The sequence below is a fragment of the Crocodylus siamensis genome, chromosome 1 (genome assembly GCF_052110815.1).
Source record: "Crocodylus siamensis isolate JL-2025a chromosome 1, ASM5211081v1, whole genome shotgun sequence".
Lineage (NCBI taxonomy): Eukaryota > Metazoa > Chordata > Crocodylia > Crocodylidae > Crocodylus > Crocodylus siamensis.
Window position 1 is genome coordinate 199,783,439 of NC_143395.1, and position 22,259 is coordinate 199,805,697.

A 22,259-nucleotide genomic window follows, 5' to 3' on the forward strand; every position below is an offset into this window, starting at 1 on the left:
GTCCGCTTTGACAGCAATGTCCACATCATTGATGAAGATGTTAAACAGTGTAGGCCCTAAGACAGAGTCTTGAGGGACCCTACTGGTTAGAGCCCACCAAGACTATTGGCTCCTATTGACCACCACCCTCGGGGTCCTACTATGGAGCCAATTCCCCAGGCAGCGGATTGTGGTGAGGTTGAGGCCACAGTTAGCCAGTTTAGCCAAGAGGTGATCATTGGATACCAGATGGAAGGCCTTTTTAAAGTAAAGATATATAACGTCGATCTCTTCCCCCTTGTCAAGGTGATAAGTCACCTGGTCATAAAAGGAAATGAGATTGGTCAAGCAAGACCTACCTGCAACAAACCCATGCTGGCTAGCCCTCAGGATATTGCCATCAGCTAGTCTGTTAAGGATGGCCTCTTTGATAATCTTTTCCAAGACCTTTTGCAGGATAGAGGTCAGGCTGATGGGCCTGTAGTTTGCCAGATCCACTTTCCTCCCTTTCTTGAAGATAGGCATGACATTGGCCCTCTTCCAATCTTCGGGCACTTCACCTGAGCACCAGGAGTTCTCAAAGATCCATGGCAGGGGCTGAGCTATGATGCTAGCCAGATCCCTGAGTACCCTTGGGTGTAATGCATCAGGGCCGGTTGACTTGAAGGTATTCAGCCTGTCAAGGTGTTCCTTCATGAGGTCAGCTTCGATGGAGGGCAAGGAATCTCCCCCATCTGGGCCTCCCTGACCCATAGTGGGCAGGGCCATCCCATGGGTCTAGTGAAAACCTGATACAAAATACCCATTTATCAAGTTGGCTTTCTCCTGGGCATCAGTTGTCAGTTGCCCCATCTGGTTTTGCAGGGGTCCAATGTTGCCCTTGCTTTTCCTCCAGGTCCCCACATACCTAAAAGAGGACTTTTTATTTTCCTTGATATTTGTAGCTAGCTGGAGTTCCATCACAGCTTTGGCTTTCCTGGTTTCCTCTCTGCAGGTCCAGACCAGAGCAGAGTATTCCTCCTTGTTGGTGGTTCCAGTCCTCCAACCTTTATAGGTCCTCTTTTTAAGACGCAGGAGGTCTGCCAGTTCCCTGGAGAGCCAAGGGGGCTGCTGTGCCTTCCTGCTGCCTTTCCTCCGAGACGGGATGGACTTTGCTTGCGCATCCAGGATTGCTCCCTTGAGGAGCATCCAAGGGTCCTGAACTCCCCTCTTCATTGGGTTGTGGCCTTTTAGGGCCTCTCTGACAAGCCTTCTTAGCTTGTCAAAGGCAGCTTTCCTGAAGTCGAGGACTTCTGTATTACTGACTGACTTGCCAGCTTTACGGCAAATGATGAAGGTGATCAGCTCATGGTCACTGTCATCCAGCTTCCCTTCAATCGTTAGGTCACTGATTAGGTCATCCCCGGTTGCCAGTACAAGGTCTAGCAGTGCTTTACCTCTTGTCGGCCTGTAGACTTCCTGCATCAGATAGAGGTCATCCACACACGAGAGAAAGCTTTGCAACTGCTCGAATTTGGGTGAGTGCTCCTCCCACGAGATGTCTGGGTAGTTAAAGTCTCCCATGACAACCATACACTGGGAGCGTGTGGCCTCAGCCAATTTCCTGGTGAACTCCTTGTCAAGGTCTTGACTCTGGGTAGGGGGTCTGTAGTAGACCCCCACCATAATATCCCCTGTGCCATGTTTCCCACAGATTTTAACCCAGAGGGTCTCAAGTCATCCACCGTGGGTGCCAATGTTGGCTTCCAGGGACGTGTAGCTTTCCTTGACATAGAGAGCTACGCCTCTGTCCCTTTTGTCTACTCGATCCCTCCTGTACAGGGTATAGCAGTCTATAACCATGGTCCAGTCATGGGTGGAGTCCCACCAGGTCTCCGTTATCCCAGTGACATCATAGTTACTTTGCATTTAGCAGGAGAACAAGTTCCTCCTGTTTATTCCCCAGGCTCCTGGCATTTGTGTATAGACACGCAAATGTCCCTTTGGGGGCCCCTGCCGTGCCTACATTTTATTCCAGGGCTGGGGCTGGGGTGAGCTACTTTATGTGCCTTGGCCTGCTGGCTTTGCAAGGGCTGCTCAGTGGGCCAGCAGTGGCAGTAGTCCCCTCATCCCCTGGCTGACTTAGTTTAAAGCCTGGTGGAGCAGGTCAGCCATTCTGGCTGAGAAGAACCTCCTCCCAAATGGAGGGAGGTGGAGGCCGTCCCTTCCCAGCAGCTCACTGCCTCTCTCTCCAAAGAGTGGACTGTGGTCATGGAAGCTAAAGCCTTCCCGGTGACACCAGCGCTGCAGTCTTTGGTTGACTACCTGTATCCTCCTGGATCATGGCCTCTGAAAAGTCATTAGGTCAAATAATTCCAGTATGATAAAAATCCATAACAGCAACATTAACTTATCACATGCTGTCACCACTTAAGAAAAGTTATGTTTTGTTTGTCTGGAACAGCAGACATAACACTCTGTGGCAATGTTTGGGTTTAGGGGCGGCTGCGACACATCTCTGGTGTCCATGCAGTCCTTGCCCTGCTCTGACTGTAGCATACCTTCCTCTTCTCACCTGCTACGCCTTGATGTAAGTATTGAGTGTTAAAAAGGGAAGCTGCCTCAGGGTCCTAGAGTGAGCCCTCAGTTCTTCTGGCCACCAGCAGGTCCCACCCAGACCCCGCCAATCTTAGTCTTACTTTGGGCCTGGTGGCCCCTCTCGGCCCACTGGTGGCTCTCAAAGTACTTGCAGCTTTAGGGGATAATCGTGGCCTCTGAAATTCCGCTATAGCTATGCCCATGTCTTGCAGGTGTTACGAATTACTGTACCTCGTGGTGTACACGTTGATATGGTGTATAGGTCGATCCCAGTTTTCTGATGCGAAATGTTAGGATTTTCATAAACACAGTGTACAAGTCCAGGCTGGGTTTGGCATTTGGCCCAGTCCTGTCCCTGTCCCCTATGAACGGTGCTGAGCTTGCATGGGATGGGGTTAAGATCTGCCCCAGCTGAGCAGTGCCTGTGCACTGTGAGAAGCACTGTCTCCTGTGAGCCAGCCAAGTGCCGAGCCTGGCTCCACCCACCATGTGCCAAGCCTAGTGCCACTTGCAGGGAATGGTGGTATAGTGTATAAGTCGATATTGAAATTTAAGAGTTAAAAATTGGGTTTCAAACTTCAACTTATACACAATGAAATACGGTGATGACTACAGTGGGCATTTGGCCCCAACCCAATAGCACATTACCTCAGGCCTCTATACCCTGGTTGGGGTCTCAGCCTTGCCAGCCTTGGCCCCTTTTCTCTTTGCTGGTTCCCTTAGCCTAGCCCCACTGTGCCTGATCTATCTTTTGGGCGCCAGCCCTTATCTTGATTGCTTTAGTCCTGGCCCACCAGGCCTATCTCTGCCCTGTTTTGGGCACTGAACCTGCTTTAGCTCTGCTGGGCCCCTAGTCCTATCTTGTCTTGGCTCCCTGGCTCCATTTGGCTTGAGTTGTGCTTGGCTGCAGTCCATCTCTAAGCTGCCACTCTATAAGGCTCAATCCTGGTCTATGTCTCAAAGGCTCAAAACACTGGCGTGCCCCTGGCACCCATCTGTGGGTTAGCCCAAAATGGGCCCCCCTGGTCACATGGGATGAGCAGGCAGAGTATGATTATTCAGGCTGTTACTGGATGTATTTTAAAAATGATTATAGTATATTAAGGTAGAACATGGGATCCAAGGTAGAAAGAGCCTTTGAGGGCGTGTACCTGGTGGGATCTTCACTGCAAAGGAAAAGGGCAAGCCATGCAGTATGGAGATATCGGCTCCATTTCCTCCTACTCCTGAACAACTGTCCCTCAGACTCAGGGTTACAGCAGCAGGACAAAGGTCACTGATAAATTATCATGTGTGTAACTGGTTCAAACATGGGTTCAGCGCCCATAAAGATACTCATGCCCTTCCATCATCGAAGCCCTTCAGAAGTGCTGATGGGGGCACATCCCAGGCATCTTGCCTTCTTATCCAGGCCACTCCCTGGGGCTTCGGAGCCTGGGGCTTGAGACAGATCAAAGGAATAGTGTTTGCAGAAGTCACTGCTTGTACCTGAACTTCTGTATCCTGTGCCTGTGCCGCTCCTCCACTTCTCACCACGTCCCAGCCCAGGTCTGTGAAGTATCTTCCACCCCTCAGCTGTCACCCACTTGGTACAGCTCTGTGCTCTGTGCACTGTGTGTAGGAGCAACACATCTCAAAGTAGCAGCGGGGGCTTCCTGTGCGGTTTGTGCTGGGACAGCGGCGAGGCGGTCAGCCTTCCTGTCCTGGGAGGGCTGGGCCTCTTTGAGCAGGAAGAGGTGACTGTAAACCCCTTTTGTCTCATGACCTCTGAGGTTCGGCCCCTGCACATGCCCGCACTCAGACAGTTCACTCGGGATGCACTGCTCTTCATTTTGCTCCTGAACCCTAGCCACTGATCACCACCTGGGAGACATGCAGGTATCCCTTCCATGGGGCCCCAGGGCTGTCATTGTTGTAAGAGAGCATTAGAGGGGGCAGGATTCAGCTGTCCTGCATTGGGCAGGGGAGCATTTAGTCCCAGAGACTGGGGTCAGTTGTGGTTATAGGTCACAGGTAAAAGGAACTGTGTTCATCTGGAGGGGAAGCTGCCTGGGTGGTCATGGAAAGGCTGGATTTTTCCCCTTGGATGGCCTGAGGCAGCACTGCCATTTGATAGCTACACTCTCTGACACTCAGTGAGGGAGCTGTAATCTCAAAAACCAAAATGGTGGGCATAGGACAGGCACTGGCACGTGTATCATATCATATTCATATGTTGTGGGAATGGGGAATTTTAGAGGGAACGAGATCACTGCTAAAGGTGAGATTATTGACTTTGGTTTGTAGTCTGCAGTGGCTGCTCATCTCAGAGATGGGGGTGGAGAGGCACTGGCTGTGGAGGGCACTGCCCCACTCTTAAAAGCTCTGAACTGTCAAGTGCTCGTTGCAGCCGGCTGAGATCTTCTCAGTCTCTTTTGACCTGTGGGAGTGGCCAGGCTCCTGCCACTGCAGGGGGACTTTCTCTCTCCCTCCTCATTTGTATGTAGTGGAATATTTGGAAATACTTTCTGGGATTGCCTTAGTGCACAATAGAAGCATGTTGTGACACCGTGACAGCTCTCTCAGGACAGGTAACTGTTTCCCTCTCAGTCATAGCTCTGTGCTGCTCCTTCTGCTGCACCTGAGTCACTCAGACCCACCAGTGCCTCTTGATGGCCCAGCCCAGCCCTGAATCGCTTCCAGCTGGGTCCAAACCAGCTGCACTGGACCTGCTGGGAATGCATGGGCAGGAGGGCACCTCCTCAGAGCTCAGACTGGCAACTCCCCCAGCGCTCCAGAGACAGATCCATCGGCATGCTGGGCACACAGGTACCGTGTGGGGCAGAGAGGGGCTGCGGGGCAATCAAGTGCACTTGGCCTGGATGAGAGCTCAGCCATTGCATTTCCCCTCTGCCATGACGGAACGTGATTGATACAAGAAACCCCAGCTCTTCCCGCAGTGCTGCTTGCTCTCTCCCTTGTGCCTCCAAGAGTGCTCTGCTAGGTGAAGGAAATGGCTGTGGTCACTCAGCCTCGCAGTCCTGGCAAGACACAGGGGATCTCTTGAATCCAACACTGCATTGATCAGTTGTATATAAACATCTGGCGATCTGCACCTTGTGATACAGGGGCACATGCTCCCTCCCTGGAATATGTCTCCTAAGTCAGGGAGAGTTTTCCACTGAGAGGTATGGCTGAGGAAGGGAGCAAAGACTGCTTGTCTTCCAGCTCCAGCAGCCCCATGCACACACGTCCACTGAAACATCTTCTTTGCTGGCCAGTCATAGCGACTGTCCAGTCAGTGGGGGACACTTGAGGAGTTTTGCCCTGGGGTTTGTGGAGCGTTCTGGCTTCTAGGTTCTGGAAATGCTCCAGTGCACTCCAGCCCACCCTCGCTTCGTAGGTGGGAAGACTTCCCCTCTCATGTCTTCTCTCTTCTCTCTTCTCCCTCTGCTAGAGCCTGTCCCAGCATCTCCCCCATGGTCCCCAATTCCCCTGGTACTTGGGATAATGTTGTTGTGCCTGTTTTTCCTGATCACTGCCAGGATCAATGGTGCCAAGAGTAAGTATGTAATGGGAATCCAAGCTCCCCATATCCTGCTTTCTCAACTTACACAGAGTGGTAGGGGTTAGATGAGTAGAAATCAGGTGATATAGAAATGCCGGTGACATCAAATGTCTCAAAAATAGAAGTAGGAGATGTTCTGTCTCTGCTCCTTCTCCCTGCACAGTGTCAGTTCAGGAAATGTTTTCTTTTACATGTACGACAGTAAGGTATAAAGAAACAAAGTGTAATCCATAGTCCTCGGGCCAATTTTATTATCTGGAGAATTCAAATCGATTAGGCATTTGAAAAGTTCCTTGGTGGGAAAAGACTCTGAAAGAGATGGGAACTGTAATGAAACCCCATGAAGATTCCCCGATGCAGAGATAAACCAGGGCAATTTAGTGGGAAGATTTAGGACCAAAATAGTTCGGGTCTTCAGAAATTCTAAACTTACGCAATTTTCCTGAGAGGGTTGTTACATATTACCTGTAGTGTGTGTTCACCACACTTAAAACACTTGCATCTGAGCATTCAAGCAGGGTAAAACATGCTAAGTGTTACCAAAATGCAGCAGACCTAGGCCTTTACAAGTGAGGAGTATTAAGTAACATGTGATATGTTAACACGGGCCTATTCCATAGAGATAAGATGATTAATTTTGTTCCTGGAGTTGGGACCTACAATCCACAGTTTCTGGTTAGTCCCTGGGCGTAGATCAGAAATTTAGCTGACTTCTGGTCTCAGCCCTTGGACTGCATAGGAACTGGATCAAGACTCTGGTACTTAGTGAGCTTTAACATACAACTTAGGGAAAACGTCCTGAGTTATATTAATGCTTACTACGATGTAGACAAAACACATGGTAAGTGTCAAAGGGCCAATGTCAGAAATGACCCCCAGGTTACTGAAGAGAAGAGAGAAGAGAAACTTTGGCTCATTGTTACAAGTTAATCAAACCCATTTAAATTTAGCATAAGGAGGCTGGTAGAATGGGTTTATACTGAAGGGAACAATGACATCAAGGCCCATTTCACTTCACCTGAGAATGAGGCATTTGCCTATTGCATTTGTTGCTCCAACTTGAATCAGAGTCCAAAGTGATAAACTGTAAAAAAGCCTAGAAGGGCAATATGACTCTCCCTTGCATTTTTCTGATCAAGCGCACTGTGAGCTCTTTACTTGGATGCTGTTGCTGAGGTTTCAATTTCTTTTCTTTCTGATATTTTTTAAAATTGGGTTAGCTATTTCTCACAGCATGTTTTCTCATGAGGAAATGACAATTTTACTAAAAGTCAACAACTGGACTTCAATTCAGCGCCTGAAAGGCAACTATAAAAATATATTAAAATCGTATTATTTAGCTTCACTTAAAATCTTGACATTTCTGTACTGGCATTTCTCGTTTAAGCTATTTGGAAATGATCGTGTCCTGGAACTTTCTGAAATTTGAGTTTCTTGTTCTGATTCTGAGTTGATTCTGAGTGCAAAATGGTTTCAACTCACACATTTTTTTATATGAAGGAAATTCTCTCTTTGCAGAGCAATAACCAGTGAGGGTTATTTGTTGTGCTTTTTCTTTAACATGCTATATACATATCATTAAACATCATTATATGGCTGATTGTATCTTAGGCAGTATATCTGTGAAATCAAATTGTACTTTTTCCCCATATAAATAACGAATCAAATGCGACTTCTCTGTCCTCTCTGATCAACGGGTGAGAGTCACCTCCTTGCCCGTGCCTACAAAAAACTTCTCAATCTTTAGTCAAGTGAAAGCTGAGAGAGTGATTTGTGCTAGAGGAAGCTAATCCTAGGGAATGACAAAAGAGATTTTGGCTCTCAAGTTTGGGGCATGGCTAGCCAGGTCAGAATCTGTTTATAGTCCAGGCTGTAATGTGGGTTTAGAGAAAGAGCGAGCCATTTCAAACCGGGAGCAGAAGCTGTCATTTTGCACTATTCTGATGTGTTACCCTGTTTTTAAGACACATAATTGAGCAGACATGCAGCAACACTCTTCCAGAACTTGACATTTTGTTCAGTGTAAAACCAAAATAATTCAGAAACACAGTTCTTCAACTAGACGAGGGGGAAAACCTTAGTTCCTTGAGAAATGGGAAAAAATAGTATTTGACTGATCTGAAACAATATCATTTAAAAAATTGTCGAGTATCCTGGGTAGAATAAGTTTTGTTTCAGGTCAAACAACATATTTCAAATGTAACTCTCACCAGCATGCTAGGCCAGGTGATTTGCCAGATTTTGGATCCTTAGGGTGCCAGTAGCCCTGGGAACCTCGTCAGGCAGGTCTGCTAACTGAGCTGTCCCATGGAGAGGTGTCTCTCTCACCCTCACTGCCCAAGAATTTATAAGTCCAATAAACAAATGGGTTTCTTTATTATACACAACTATATACAGAAAAGAAATGATTCATCAAGAGAACATATATTTTATATATATATATAATATCAATAGTTAATAATAAAATGAACAATTTTGAATAGAATTTACAAGTGCAACAACAGATGAATAATTACACCACACTGGGTGGCCCCACTTGCATCAAACAACCTCAATGATTACATTCACCCGAACACTTTAAAACAATTTCCCCTCCATAATGCAGGTTGATTTCCCTCTGGTCACACTCCCCTTCCCCTAACAAGAAATGACAATACAGCTTCAACTATGATCCACCACTAGGTGGCAGAGGCAAGGCTTCTGCTGCTCCCCAGCAGGTGGACTCTGCTCTTTCTTGGTAACTCAGCAAAAGGCAAGTCTCCAATCAGCCACTGCAGGAAATAGGCTTCTTTTCTTTAGTTTCCTTCTGTGTCTGTGAAAAATGCAAGGTTCTCCACCTTGGGAGGAAAAACCAGCAGCATGCTTCTAGGCTCGGCAGTGCTACGCTGGCTAGCACTACGGAAGAAAGAGACTTGGGGGTCATCATTGACCGCAAGATGAACATGAGCCTGCAATGCGATGCTGCAGCTAGTAAAGCGACCAAAACGCTGGCTTGCATCCATAGATGCTTCTCCAGCAAATCCCGGGATGTCATTCTCCCCTTGTACTCGGCCTTGGTGAGGCCGCAGCTGGAGTACTGCGTCCAGTTTTGGGCTCCACAATTCAAAAAGGAGGTGGAGAAGCTTGAGAGAGTCCAGAGAAGAGCCACACACATGATCAGAGGTCAGGAAAACAGACCTTACGACGACAGGCTGAGAGCCATGGGGCTCTTTAGCCTGGAAAAGCGCAGGGTCAAGGGTGACCTGATGGCCCCTATAAGTTTATCAGGGGTGACCACCAGTACCGGGGGGAATGTTTGTTCACCAGAGCGCCCCAAGGGATGATGAGGTTGAATGGTTATAAACTACTGCGAGACCATTTCAGGCTGGACATAAGGAAGAATTTCTTTACTGTCCGAGCCCCCCAGGTCTGGAGCAGCCTGCCATCAGAGGTGGTTCAAGCACCTACATTGAACACCTTCAAGAGCAAATTGGATGCTTATCTTGCTGGGATCCTATGACCAAAGCTGACATTCTGCTCTTCGGGTGGGGGGCTGGAGTCGATGATCTTCTGAGGTCCCTTCCAGCTCTAATGTCTATGAAAGTCTATGAAAGTTCCTGATTGCACAGCTCCTACCCTGGGTGAGGAATCAGCTTCTCCTGGGATGATAAGGCTGTCTTCTGTCCTGAAGTTTGCTCCCCACCAAGCCCCAGCTTTGGTGCCTCTGCCTGGAGGCGGGGAAGGAGGGGCTGAGTCTCTGCCCCTTTCTCCAGGCTGGTGTAGCTCTCCTACTGCTTGTCTCTCCAGTTGCTTTTCCCTTCCTCAGCTTTTATGGCTCCAGAGTAGCCAGAGTCCGGGGTTTGCAATAGGGGCTGTAGTTACAGTTCAAATCCTCCAGTAAAAAGCATGCACTGTGCATAGCATACCCTCTGTTTGGAAAAGCTATTTCACCCTCTGCAAACTTTGCTGCCTTTCTTGCAAAGTTCTCAGGCACAGCTCACCCACTCAGCTTGCAGCCAAGCAAGCCTTTGCAACTGTTACACAGAGAAGGAAGGAAAAAAGTTTCAATTTTTTTCTGCTTAGACCTGAACAGCATTTCAGAACAAGAAAACATTTGAAGCCAGAAATTGACATTTCTGGATGTGAAGTACTCTACAGAAAAGAATCAAGTGGAAAAGCTTTTGTTTTGTTTTATGCACAGACAATTTGGGAGGATCCAGAGGTCTGTGTATGACAATCTGAAAGCAACAACTTCTGCTAAATTTATTGTATAGGTTTCTGTTTCTTTCTTTTTTTTCAAAGTGGAAGAAACTAATGTAAGGGAGGGGCCTCGTAATATCAAACAATGCAGCCCACCCTCTTCCTTGGAGCGGTTCATTTGCTCAACTGCAAGGCCTTTCAGGGCAAAGCGCTCAAGTAATTTGGGGTTGTGCACCCCATGGTAGCAGTTGTTTCTGATTGGTGGCCATGGGAATCTTCTAGGTGTGTAGGTGGAGAATAAGTCTAACTAACCCCTGCTGTAGCCTGTTCAGACCAGTGACACATGAAGTCCAAGGCTGGAAGTGCTCAGCATCCTGCACTGGGGCTTGGAAGCCCTGGAGCTCCAGCCCCATGGCAGAATCAAAAGGGAGCTGGAAACCATTACAGCCATGACGCTATAACTTGTCTCCAGAGGAGCCTCTTTTCCCATTGCTCCTCTGGGTTTAAGGCCAAACTACCTTGACAGATACCAGTTCAGTTCAGTTCAACAAACCAAAGTGTTATGATCTTCCTGATGCAAAAAATTGAAACAGAAATTGCCTCACAGAAGATGCTAGTTTTGCAGAAACTCTGTTTTATCTTAAGAAATAATTTTGATACTAAATTCCAGGCTGGGTCTAGTGGTCACTCTTGCCATGCACTAGCTGAGAACAAGCCTGATCACTGTTGCAGCCTGCTCTGGATCATGCTGGCCAACAGAGCAAAACCCGAATATTTTTTGGAGAATTGAAATGTCTCCAATACTTAGAAGACAGAGCAGCTACAATTCCCTGACAAGCCCCAAGGAGCATCCTGGAAGCCCGAGCAGCTCTAGCTCTAATACCTCAAAAGAGACAACTTCTAAGGAGCCAGGGGGCTTGTGCTAGCTGTTAGACTTCCATATGGAAAGCCAGGGAAGTAGGTGGGAAGGGAGCTGGTGGTGAACTGTTTAGAAAATCATTGCTTTTCTATTGGACAATTGCTCCATTCAGTCATACTAGTTCAGCTAGTGCTTGTGTGGCACCACAATACAGGGAATGTTATGGTTACAAAAATGCTGAAGCCTCTATCACAAGAGATGCCATTGCGCTGTTCTGATGTTTCAGTCGTGGAGCTGAGCAAAGAGAAGAAAAACCCCATACACTGTCCAATGTCCTGCCCAGACCCAACCACAAGTGTTCAAGAAATGCCACAGGATCAGTCTCCTGACAAAGGTAAATTGTGGGATTGGAGATGCTTTGAAGGCAGGCCATATTGTGACTGTGGGGCTGTCCGGCCCTGCAAAATGCCATTTACTTTTTCAAAATATCCCTTGCATAAGGGATCCCCATGGAGGTGCAGCCGCAAGGTCCAAAAATATTCTGAAAAGGCGCAAAAGGATTAAAATAATGTAACTCAAATACAAAACTTCAGATTACACAAATGAAATGTTCAGTTCATGCAAACACAAAATTAATGGGGTTTTTGATTTAATGAAAATCTTTAAAGATTTTTCCTTTTGTCTGAATTCAGGACAGGAAAATGTTTTGCCTTGGAAAAGTCTTACAGGAGAGGAAAACCATTTCCCCCAGCAATCATTACCACCTGTGTCCAGCTTTGGGACGGGTGCCTCTCAGTCAAGGCCTGATGCTCCCATCTTCTGCCTATGTTCCCTACAAGGACAAGCTCTCAACCCCACTAGCCCAGTCTGGGTTGAAAGGATCGGTCTGGCCTTCGCCAAGTTGGTGGTGGCTCTCTGGTGGGTCTGCCTTGTTCCCCATAGAGCCAGAGAAGCCAGCACCTGGTGTTCCCTGCATGGCAGCAGCTGCCACTTCTGATGGGGAAAGGGCCATCCCCATTTTGAGATGTGGGGCAGGAGCTCCCCCAGATATAGGGCCCATGAGACAGAAGAAATGGAAGTGGAGGAACACGGTGGGCATGAAATTCCCTCCTTCCTGATGGCAATGTCCCCAGCGTGGGAGTGATCAGGTAACGCAGTGAGCTGATGTGGTATGTGTTGTTCCAGAGAAGTGTCTGGTGCGGTGGAGTCACAAAACAAAGAAGTCCTACCTCTTTTCTCCTGAAATGGGACCTTGGGAACAGTGTAAATCCTCCTGCAGTTCTCACTTTGCCAGGCTGGTCATGATTAGCAGCACAGCTGAACTGGTGAGTCTGTGTTACTTTTGACATATTGGTGAAAATCAGCTTAGTAAATGGAGTCAGGCAGGAGTCAGGCCTTGGGACTAATTTCTGTGGCCAAGTGTTGACAATGTGATGCCAGGAGTGGGGTTCTGAGTGCTGGGAATAGGCAAAACACCTTGGATGCCTCAGAAATCAGAAATCAGTGGCTGGTTTATACAGGTATAGGCTTAATTGTATTTCTGCATCTTGTGCTTTTGTTTAAGCTGTGTGTGTGTGCGGCAGGTGCTAGAGTGTTACTTGCAGGGTGTTTGAGATTGACAGGTGCAGGGTACCGAGGCTGTCTACAGAGATAATCTCTATACAGGGGTTCATGGTGATACTGCACAGGGAACTCCTGGCATGCTGCACCTGAGAGATCTCACTTTCCTTCCCATTGAATCCTGTTCCCCTGCAGGAGTTCATACTGACAGAGTCGTTTCACTATTTTGAAGATCGTGGAAGCTATCTGCACTACTACCCATTCTGGACTGGATTGTTGTACAACTCTGAAAGAAGGAAGTGGGTCTGGGTGGATGGCACAGATCTCTCTTCTGGCCTGTAAGTCTTTGTCACTAGGGTGTCCACAGCTCTGTGCCAAAAGACAGCACAAGCCCCTGGGTGTGATTCACTATGGGACCGAGGGCCTCAGACAGGTCCATTAAACAGTTGTGAACTTCTTCATAAACTCAGTGAGTGACGGGCCCTAGTAGCACAAGTGGCCCCAGGTGTTTGGAAACCTGTAGCCCAGCTCTGGTACTCTTGTGAAACAAATCTGGCCATGAGGGCTCAAGGGTGGTGGAAGAGAAAGGCAGGGTCACCCTCCTGTCTTGTGACTCACCAAAATTCCCTGTATGGCCCTTGGGCCCAAATAATTTCCCACCCCTGGTTTAGTGGGAAGAGGGGAGGCTGGTAGATTACGATTGTAGGATACACTGGAGAGCCCCATGATGCAGGAAGTTGTCTCATGGGTAGTGTCTGCACTTGTGTCGTCTGTGGATTGTATATGGGACGGTGGGAACTGGAAACACCTCTGGGGACAACATTGAGTTGTAGGAGAGGAAGGACAAAAACCTCCATTGCAAAGGTTTAATTCCAGAGGAATTTCTGGAAGGACAAAGGGATCCTGCACTGGGAGATCTTCTCTGGCTGATTAAGCCTTGAGGATCTCTGCCTCTCCTTCTGTTAGGCTGTTGCCTCAGTATCCCCAGCTGTCAGGGAAACCAGGATATCATGGTGTGCTGAGCTCAGGGGTATGGACCTGAACTGTAAACTGTGACTTTTCATTCCAGGATTGTGCTCCCAAGCACCAGTCAGGGAGATTATGCCAGTGGTGCTTGTGCGTATGTCCAAGGAGGGGCAGCTAGGACAGGCAGATGTGAAGAAACTCGATTCTGCATTTGTGAGAAGACGAGAGAACAAGAAGGAAAAAAATAAGTGCATTGACCCAGAAACTGATGGCATAGTGGGCACTGATGAGATTGCTGCAGCAGAGGGGACCGTGTGGCTGGGAAAATGAAATTGGCCCACCAGCAAACCACAAGGGTCAGCGGTGGGCAATTATTTCAGCTGGCGGGCCACTTAACCAGCTTTGGTGAGCTGTTGAGGGCCGTGCACATAACATCTTTTAGAAGATAGCATTTTAATTAATTATGGTTAAAAATCAAATCATATACTAAAAAACAAACATCTACAATAAAGTTCTCTATTTCAAAAAATAGTTTTTGTCTTATTTTTGTTTCGAAAAGTATATATAGAGGTGATTGCATAATAACTCATCATGCAGAGTGGGAGAAGGGTGGCCGGGAACTGGTGCTGGAGCTGGGAAATGTATGTTACTGAGACAACATCAGGACGAGATCTCCTGAGCAGGGGGCACATTTGATCCTGTGTGGTGTGCAGCAGCTCTATGGGGCAGAGGGATTTCCTGCTGTGCCATTCATGTGGAGGACAGGTAAGAGAGTCTGTCCTTGCATTGAGGGGGGTTGGATGTCAGGGACACATTGTGCGAGGACACGGTTAGTGCCTCTCCTGGTGACTCTGTGCTGAGTTGAAGAAGATACTCTGAGAAGCTCAAGTTAAAGGTCTTGGCCTAGGTGACATGAACAAGGATGGTTACATTTGGGATCCAGATATGAATTCAGGCCTTTCAAGCCCTGTAGCCCTTTGTAAGGGGTGAGAAGCTGGGTGTCCCATGGATCCTGCCTGGCCCTGCAGGAGTCTGAGTCCTTTCATCAGCGGTTCTTTATTCTCCAGGGCACCGCATGGGCTTCAGGGCATGCGTTATGACGCGAGCCCAAGGGAGTGAAGCACACAGGTGTCACTGATGGGCCATGCAAGTAGAAGTCTGTTCCAGTCCATAAAAGATCCTGTCTGAAGGGTCTGACACGCAGGTCTGGTTATTTCCTAAAACAGAGCTTGGCTCAGAAGACCACATGGCTTGCACATGCTTGTGTCCAGCTGCTTTACCATTGTCACCACCACCTGGACTGGACAGCAGCCCCCCAGGCCCACCACTTTGTGGTCACTGAACCAGTACAGGTCCCTTCTCTGTGCACACTCTTTTCAGAAGGAGCCCCTCTCAAAACAGCAGCCAGGGCTTCCTGTTGTAAAGGGTGCCCAGGACACAGGCCGTCAGTCTGAGAGGATGGCGCTTGGTCAGGGATTTAGAGAAGTGGAAACCAAGGTCAAAGCCAAGCATCAGTCCTTGGCCAGGATAGCAAGCGGTGAGGAGAGATGAGGCCAACATGAAGGCAAGGGGTTGACCCAGGTCAGGATGTCCAGACGTCTAAGAAGGAACAGGAGAAACTGGGAACCAAAAAATAGCAGGTACTGGCAGGATGGTCCAAACCTGTGGTTCAGAGCATGGATTCAGTTTCAGGGGTCCTAAGATGGCCGGGGCGTTACCTGTCAGCTCCGTGTTTTTGGGGAACGCTGACAGTACGCAGCCTGCCTGACTTGCAAAGGACTCAGCCTCCCCCCGGCCTGCCCGCCCCAGACAAGAACTGATTAGAGGAAGGACTTACAACAGACAATGAAGATGCAGTGGGAGACGCACCTAAACCCCTCCAGACAAGGCTGATAGGAGTGAAGCAACTCCCCGGTCTCATTTACATCAGAGATGGAACTGATGACAACTCACTTCCATGGCAGATGGGGCAGGAAAGCACCTTCATTACCATTCAGGATGGAGAACAGAGATTACACAGGCAAGGACCGCACTGAATTCTGGGACCAGAGAAGAGGGGGAGCACTGCATGGTGGGGGATCTCTGCTCCAAATGCTAATCAACTCACATCTGCACACACCCAGCTCAGCATTTATCAGACCAATTCCAGTAAAGATGCTTTTACTGGTACCCAAAACACTGAATCTGCCTGTCTGCCTTGTGAGCTCCCCCAGAGTAATGGCACCCACAGCCAGGAGCGATCAGTTCCTATTCTCCAGCATATGAGCCATCGCTTACCCATAAAGAAACCTGGTGCTCTCCCTTGAGCCATTGTTAGTTCTCTACAAAAACCCCTACCCAAGCTCAAGTTTCTGTCCTGGTGCTTGGATCCAAAAACGGCACCAATTCCACTCCTTTTCTGCCTGAAATCCCTCCACTGATGGTGCTGAGGGCTCTGCCTGCCTGCAAGCTCCAACAAGCACCCGCCAACCTCGACTGGTTCAAGCTTCGCTGAGTGGCGAGATCCCAACTCTCTCTCTCTCTGACTCCAAGAACCTGGCTTTTGCTTTCTCACTCCAGGAACAGCTTTCTAAGCCGAACTTTTGCTGATCAAACTTGAGCTAGACTTTGCCAAGTACCGAACTGAAAATATGTAATATTGGAACTGTTTTATTTGTCTCTCTTGTATGGCTAATATTACTGGTATCATTTAAATCTATGGAATCTATAAGTTCATATGCCTGGAAATAAATAACTTTTCTGGTCAAGCTGGTTGCTTTACTCTCTCTCTGACCCTCACTGAGTGGTCCTTCTCCTTAACCTCCTCGTTTGCTCTGCTTAAGCGAAAGATCCCTGTAATGCCCAAAACTACAGTGGGCTCTGCTCATCAAGGGAGTTACTGCTAGGGCCATTGTGACAAGAGGTTGGGTCGCGCTGAGTTTTGAGGTGCAGGAGGGTGTCAGCTGAAAGGGCTGATCGGACCCGGCCTTCTCAGACAAACACTGTTAGCGTATGTGTATGTGGATCTAACTTCATTTATTATTGTCCTGCTGAAATAAGGGATGAAGTGAGTTCAAGGCACTTGAGGGGGGTCAGCCTGTCAATGCTGAATAACCTGGCCTGGCTCTGGCATGCCATGTTAATCTGTGTGTGTATCTGTGTAGAGTTGTTTGACTGCAGAAGGGAGAGACACAGCTCCATTTAGAAACACAAGTAACAAAAGCAGCACATTGATAGAATTGCAGAGACCCCAGAAACGTACCTCTAATAAATGAGCACACCCCAAACTGACTGGCCAATCTGGTAACAAGGGGCCTAGCAAGGTGGGGTGTAACCCAGACAGGTCTCTTGTGGGGGAGGGGGTATGAGAATCCTGGACAAGTATTTTCACCATGCCCCAGCCCAGCCCCACGGTTCTTGATGACATTCAACACAGAGAAATGCAAGATGTTCCACCTCGGGAGAAAAAAACATGATTTTGCATGCTTATGTTTTTCCCAAACCTATTTCTCCCCAGAGGCCATGTTTTTTAAAAGGTGAAATACGCAGCATTCTCCACAGCACTGTGAAGATAGCGAAGAGACCAGCTAGAGCTTCACCTGTAAGAGCCAAGCCACTGTTTTCATGCACAGGCTTAGAAGCCTGAACACCTTGCACTGCTTCAGGACAGGTGACCAGTAGGGATTAGATCTGTGGGACGAAAAATGCGAATTCATGGAGATTTCTGACTTGCTCTGGTCGAAAGAGTTAACGCATCATGTCCCCTGAGTCTCAACAGCCTCTAAAAGGAAATGTTCTCTTGCTGCTGCCAAGATGACCAGTAGAGGAGATGGACAAAACCTCCACCATTCAGCTGTGCAGATTTTAACATCCAAGGGAGGATCATGCTGAGAGGGGAGGCTACTTTAGAGATTAGGGAGATACAGAGATACTAGAAGCGATGGAGTTAGGTACGTGATAGGATGGGATGGACAGCTGGAAGGACGTGGCATAAGTATGGACAGGGAGGAGCTGAAATAGGAAGGTGCAGGAGAGATTAGGAGGGATGGAGGTTGGTGGATTGAAGGGATGGCTGGGTGTAGGCTAACATGTAGTGACTGAGAAAAGCTTGCCTCTGAATTATGACACATGGGTGGAGGTTAGTTTGATTCTGGGAGACTAGTGCATGGCCTGGATTTCCTGAGCCCAGCACTTCTGGTATGTCATCAGGCAGCTGAAGCAGATTCCCCACCTCCCCCTCCTCTCCCCTCCGCCCTCCTCCAAGCTCAGGCCAACCCAGGACCTACCTCCTCTTCTTCTATGCAAAGCAGCAGGTGAAGGCACCCCTGAAGGAGCTCCATTTTCCTCCCTCCCACTCCCACTGTGCATTTCTCCTCTTAGGCCCCGGGCTCAGGTAGAGGGAGACCCACCTGCGATCAGGCCCCAACCAGACTGGCCGGTTTTGGTGGCCGTGTCCCTGGTGACTCTGTTGTGGGGCTTTGTGACTTAGCCGCAGAGGGCAACTGACATCTGCTCATGGCCACTGTGACATCAGAGCCCTCAACAGCCAATCAGAGGGAGAATTCCCTGGCAGCATGCCAGGCATGTGAAGCTGCTGGGTGCAAAGAAAGGAGGTTAGAGGTTTTAGGGAGGTGTGAGGGGCTTCCACGTGTCCTCGCCACCCTCCAGCCTCTGACATATGGGGTACCAGTGCCAGGAAGAAAGCAGGGCTCTTGTTCCGCCCCGGTAATGAATATGTTCCTGGGATGCAGTGGGGGGCAGCGGGGATTACTCCCAACACCTGGCAGCACCTGGTAAGTTGGGGGTTTTTTCCAAGTGCCAGGAGCTGGGGCAGGCAGGGCAGCCATTGCCAGGGCTAGAATCTGGGTGGGGGATAGGCCTGGGTGATCTGGAGATTCAGACATTTGGCAGCAGCTGAATCTCCAAATCAGATCTGGGCGAATCAATTTGAAACAGTGATTTGAATCACCAAATCGAATCACTGTCCCCCAAATCAGTTGAATCCAGATCCAAAGTGAATACTAACTGCTTTGCACAGGCCTAATAGGCACATCTACATGCAACAAATGAATGTCCATTAGCCTAATTTAACGTGCATTAAGTGTGCACCTCTATTAGGGCTGTGCGAAACAGCATTGTTTAGTTTCAACTTCCATGTCACCATTTCAAAGGGACAGCGTTTTGTTTCATCATTTCATTTTGAAGCACTGTTCCATTTCGCTTCATCAAAACTCTTCCGCTGCGTTTTGACATTTAGCCCATAGACTGTAATGGGGAAACATGAAAATGCATGTAACTTTGTCATGTCATGCCTGATTCAGATGTAAATTGCAGAGATGGTAGCTCATGCTGTGGGCATGAAGTCTCCCAAATTTAAAGGAGAGAGGTGCAGGGGTTTTTTGGAAACTGCACCTGAAACTACTGACAAGCAAAAGTCATATCACTTGCTGGCAGTGGCAGCCTGCTGTCATCCTGCATGCATATCTGTTTCAGACTCTTTCTGTGGGGTGCAGGCCCTTGGATCTGCATGTGGGGTGACAACATGCTGCTGCTGCTGGCTGGAGCCAGTGCCAGCACTGGGTTCTTCCCAATACTCGGTACAGGCTGCACTGGGCAGACTCAGGTGCTGGTGTTGGCCCCAGTCGGCAGCAGCAGCATGCTGTCATCCTGTATGCAGATCCAGGAGCCTGTGCCAACCTGGAGGGTTGCAAGGCTGTCCAAGACTCCTCCCATGGGGCGCGGTCTCCTGGATCTGCATGCAGGATGACAGTATGCTGCCGCTGCCAGCTGGAGCCAGTCTGAGTTGTTGAGTGTCTCCTGTCTTCTGGGTGTCTCTCCAGCGCCCTGGAGCTCTTCCCCTCTCAGGTCCTCCTTGTGCAGGGAACTCTTTTGTGGTTATATCCCCTTCTCCACCTGTGGCTCCTCCAAAGCAGTGCAGAAAGCCAAAGAGTCTTTTCTTGGGGAGTCTAAAAGAGCTGAGAATTACTGCTCCATAGGTTGGAGACTTGTCTGTATCCTAGGATTGTCTGAGCACGTATTAGTTTAAAAAAAGCCTTTGACTTCATCTCCCATGATGTCCTCATGGTAAAATTGGGGAACTGCAGCCTCGACAACCTTACGGTCCGATGGGTGGGGAACTGGCTCTGTGGCTGGACCCAGAGAGTTATAGTAGACGGAACTGAGTCAACATGGCACATGGTGACCAGTGGCATTCCCCAGGGCTCAGTACTTGGATCAGTACTTTTAAATTTATTCATAAATGATCTGGATTCAGGTGTCAGTAGTGGACTGGCTAAGTTTGCAGACAGCACCAAATGATGGGGCAGTGTGGTCATCGTAGAGGACAGGCTGGCTATTCAAGTCGACCTGGACAGGCATGCAATTTGGGTGGATCAAAACCTGATGACATTCAACACAGAGAAATTCAAGGTGCTTCACCTTGGGAGAAAAAACCCACATCATACTTATAGGCTCAGTGGTGCTACACTCTCTAGCACCATGACCGAAAGAGACTTGGAGGCCATGACTGACCACAAGATGAACATGAGCTACCAGTGCAATGCCACAGTCAGCAAAGGAAATAAAACTTTGGGTTGCATCTTCTTATGCATCTCAAGCAAGACCCAAGAAGTCATCCTTCCACTTTACTCAGCCTTGGTGAGGTCGGAGCTGGAGTACTGCATCCAGTTCTGGGCTTCGTACTTTAGAAGGAATGTGGAAAAGCTGAGAGTCCTGAGGAGAGCCACGTGCCTGATCAGAGGTCAAGAGAACAGGCCGTATGAGGAGAGGCTTAGAGGCATGGGACTCAAGTTGCTGGAGAAGTACCAAAAACTTTGCCTGCAGAAGATCCTTCAAAGACAGTGGTAAGATAGACACACCAACATTAGCATCCTTTCACCAGGAAACGCCATGAGCACTGAGGCAATGATCATCCTAGATGAACTTCACTGGTCTGGCCCCATGGTTTGGATGTCTGACTCCAGACTCCCAATCCAAGTTTTATTCTCCCAGCTCAGTCAAGGTGTACGCTCAAGAGGAGGGAAAAGAAAGCTCTTTAGGGATGACCTCAAGGCCAACTTGAAAATAGGTAACATCAACATCAACTCATGGGAGACTATCACCCAGGACTGCCCCAGCTGGAGGAAGTCTTTTGCAAAGATCTCAGTACTTTGAAACCTTATGACAAAAACAGGAGACAGAAAAGCAGAAGCAGCAGAAACAGTGTGTCATAGATGAAATCGAGAATACAGAGCCTCCCACCCGACACAGAAACACATGCGCAAATTGCAACAGAGTCTGTAATCCCAGATTGGCTCCATCCGCCATCTTCGGACTCACAGATATTGTGTTTCGTGTTTCAGTCACGAAACACAATCAACCTCAAGTGTGAGGGCTTGCCAGTGATTGATTATAGGGAGTCCCCAGGTCTGAAATCCAGGTGTGGAAGGACAGAGTGCGAGAATGTGATGGAAACAGACATTGTGTCCTTGTTGGGGTAATGTTCTTTATGGCTTGTAATCTGTCCTCATGGGGAATGTTGATGTACAGAGATGTGACATCCATGGTAGGTAATATGGTGGTAGCTGGAAGTTTGCCAATGCAAGCAGTTATGTTAGGAAATCTGTGGTATCTGCCAAATAGGTGCCAGCTCCTATGGCATGTGGGAAAAGGTTTGAGTCAGTATAGGCAGAAACTCCATGACGGTGCCAGAGACAGTGGGATGTTCTGGGTGACCAGGTTTATTGATCTTGGGTAGTAAGTAAAAATTGGGTAGCTAGGGCTTCTGGCAGATGTAGGCATTAATCCTCTCCTATGCTTCCAGAGGTCGCTTCTCTAGGAGTTTATCAGGTTCCTCCTGGTATTGTGCCTTGGGGTCGAGAAGGGAGAGTACAGCAGCCAGCTCAGGGTGCTCATGGAAATCCCCACCCCACCTGGAGCTGGCTGGGAGCTGCCCGAGAAGGGCACAGCAGCTAGAAGGGGCAGCTCTCAGGGAGGCAGTGCAGGACTTTATTGAGCAGCCAGTGCCCTCCTAACTAGGCAGCCAGGGGCTTGTCACATGCAGAGAATCTTCTCTATGGCAGCAGTGATCTCCTCTGCTGCGGAGGTCAGGGGCTCATAGCATGGGCAGAGGTACCCCTCCATCCAGCAGCACATGTTGCAGGGAAGTGTGGGCTTGCCTGGGGCACCATCAGAGCTCAGAGACCCATGCCAGTTCTTAGCTGCATCTGGGGCACTATGGTGATCATCATCAGCAGGGCATAGTTGGTCACACAGCCCTTGGAGCACTCGAAGAACTCATTGTGGTATACCCACGGGACCCTCAGCAAAGACACACTTGGGATGCAGGACATGCACGGTGGGGGCCATGGCCTGTGCTGCGTCTCTGAAAAGAATTGCATGGGGAAGGGCAGGGGTGTCACCAGCTCTGTGTCTCAGCTGGGCAGGATCCCTTAACCCCCTTACTATTGGGTGCCCCAGGGCATTTTGTTTTGGTCTGGGCTAGGTGGCATGGAAACATACTGCCTGGTCTTTTGGGAGGGGAAGCAGGGAATGAGGTCTGGAGCCGCTGGAGCAGCTGCTGGCATGAGCCAGCCCTGGCTCAGCCTGTAGAGG

The 22,259-nt window shown here is 48.8% G+C and overlaps 1 protein-coding gene across 1 annotated transcript; it reads left to right on the forward strand.

Annotated features, from left to right (window-relative positions):
- Positions 1–5,295: 5,295 nt before the first annotated feature.
- LOC149873878 (oxidized low-density lipoprotein receptor 1-like) lies at positions 5,296–14,183 on the forward strand. Its single transcript, XM_090031565.1, has 6 exons — positions 5,296–5,364; positions 5,993–6,097; positions 11,428–11,535; positions 12,327–12,466; positions 12,897–13,039; positions 13,771–14,183. Exons 2-6 carry the CDS (start codon positions 6,046–6,048, stop codon positions 13,913–13,915), a joined length of 588 nt encoding a protein of 195 aa, XP_089887691.1. The 5' UTR covers positions 5,296–5,364; positions 5,993–6,045; the 3' UTR covers positions 13,916–14,183.
- Positions 14,184–22,259: the final 8,076 nt, after the last annotated feature.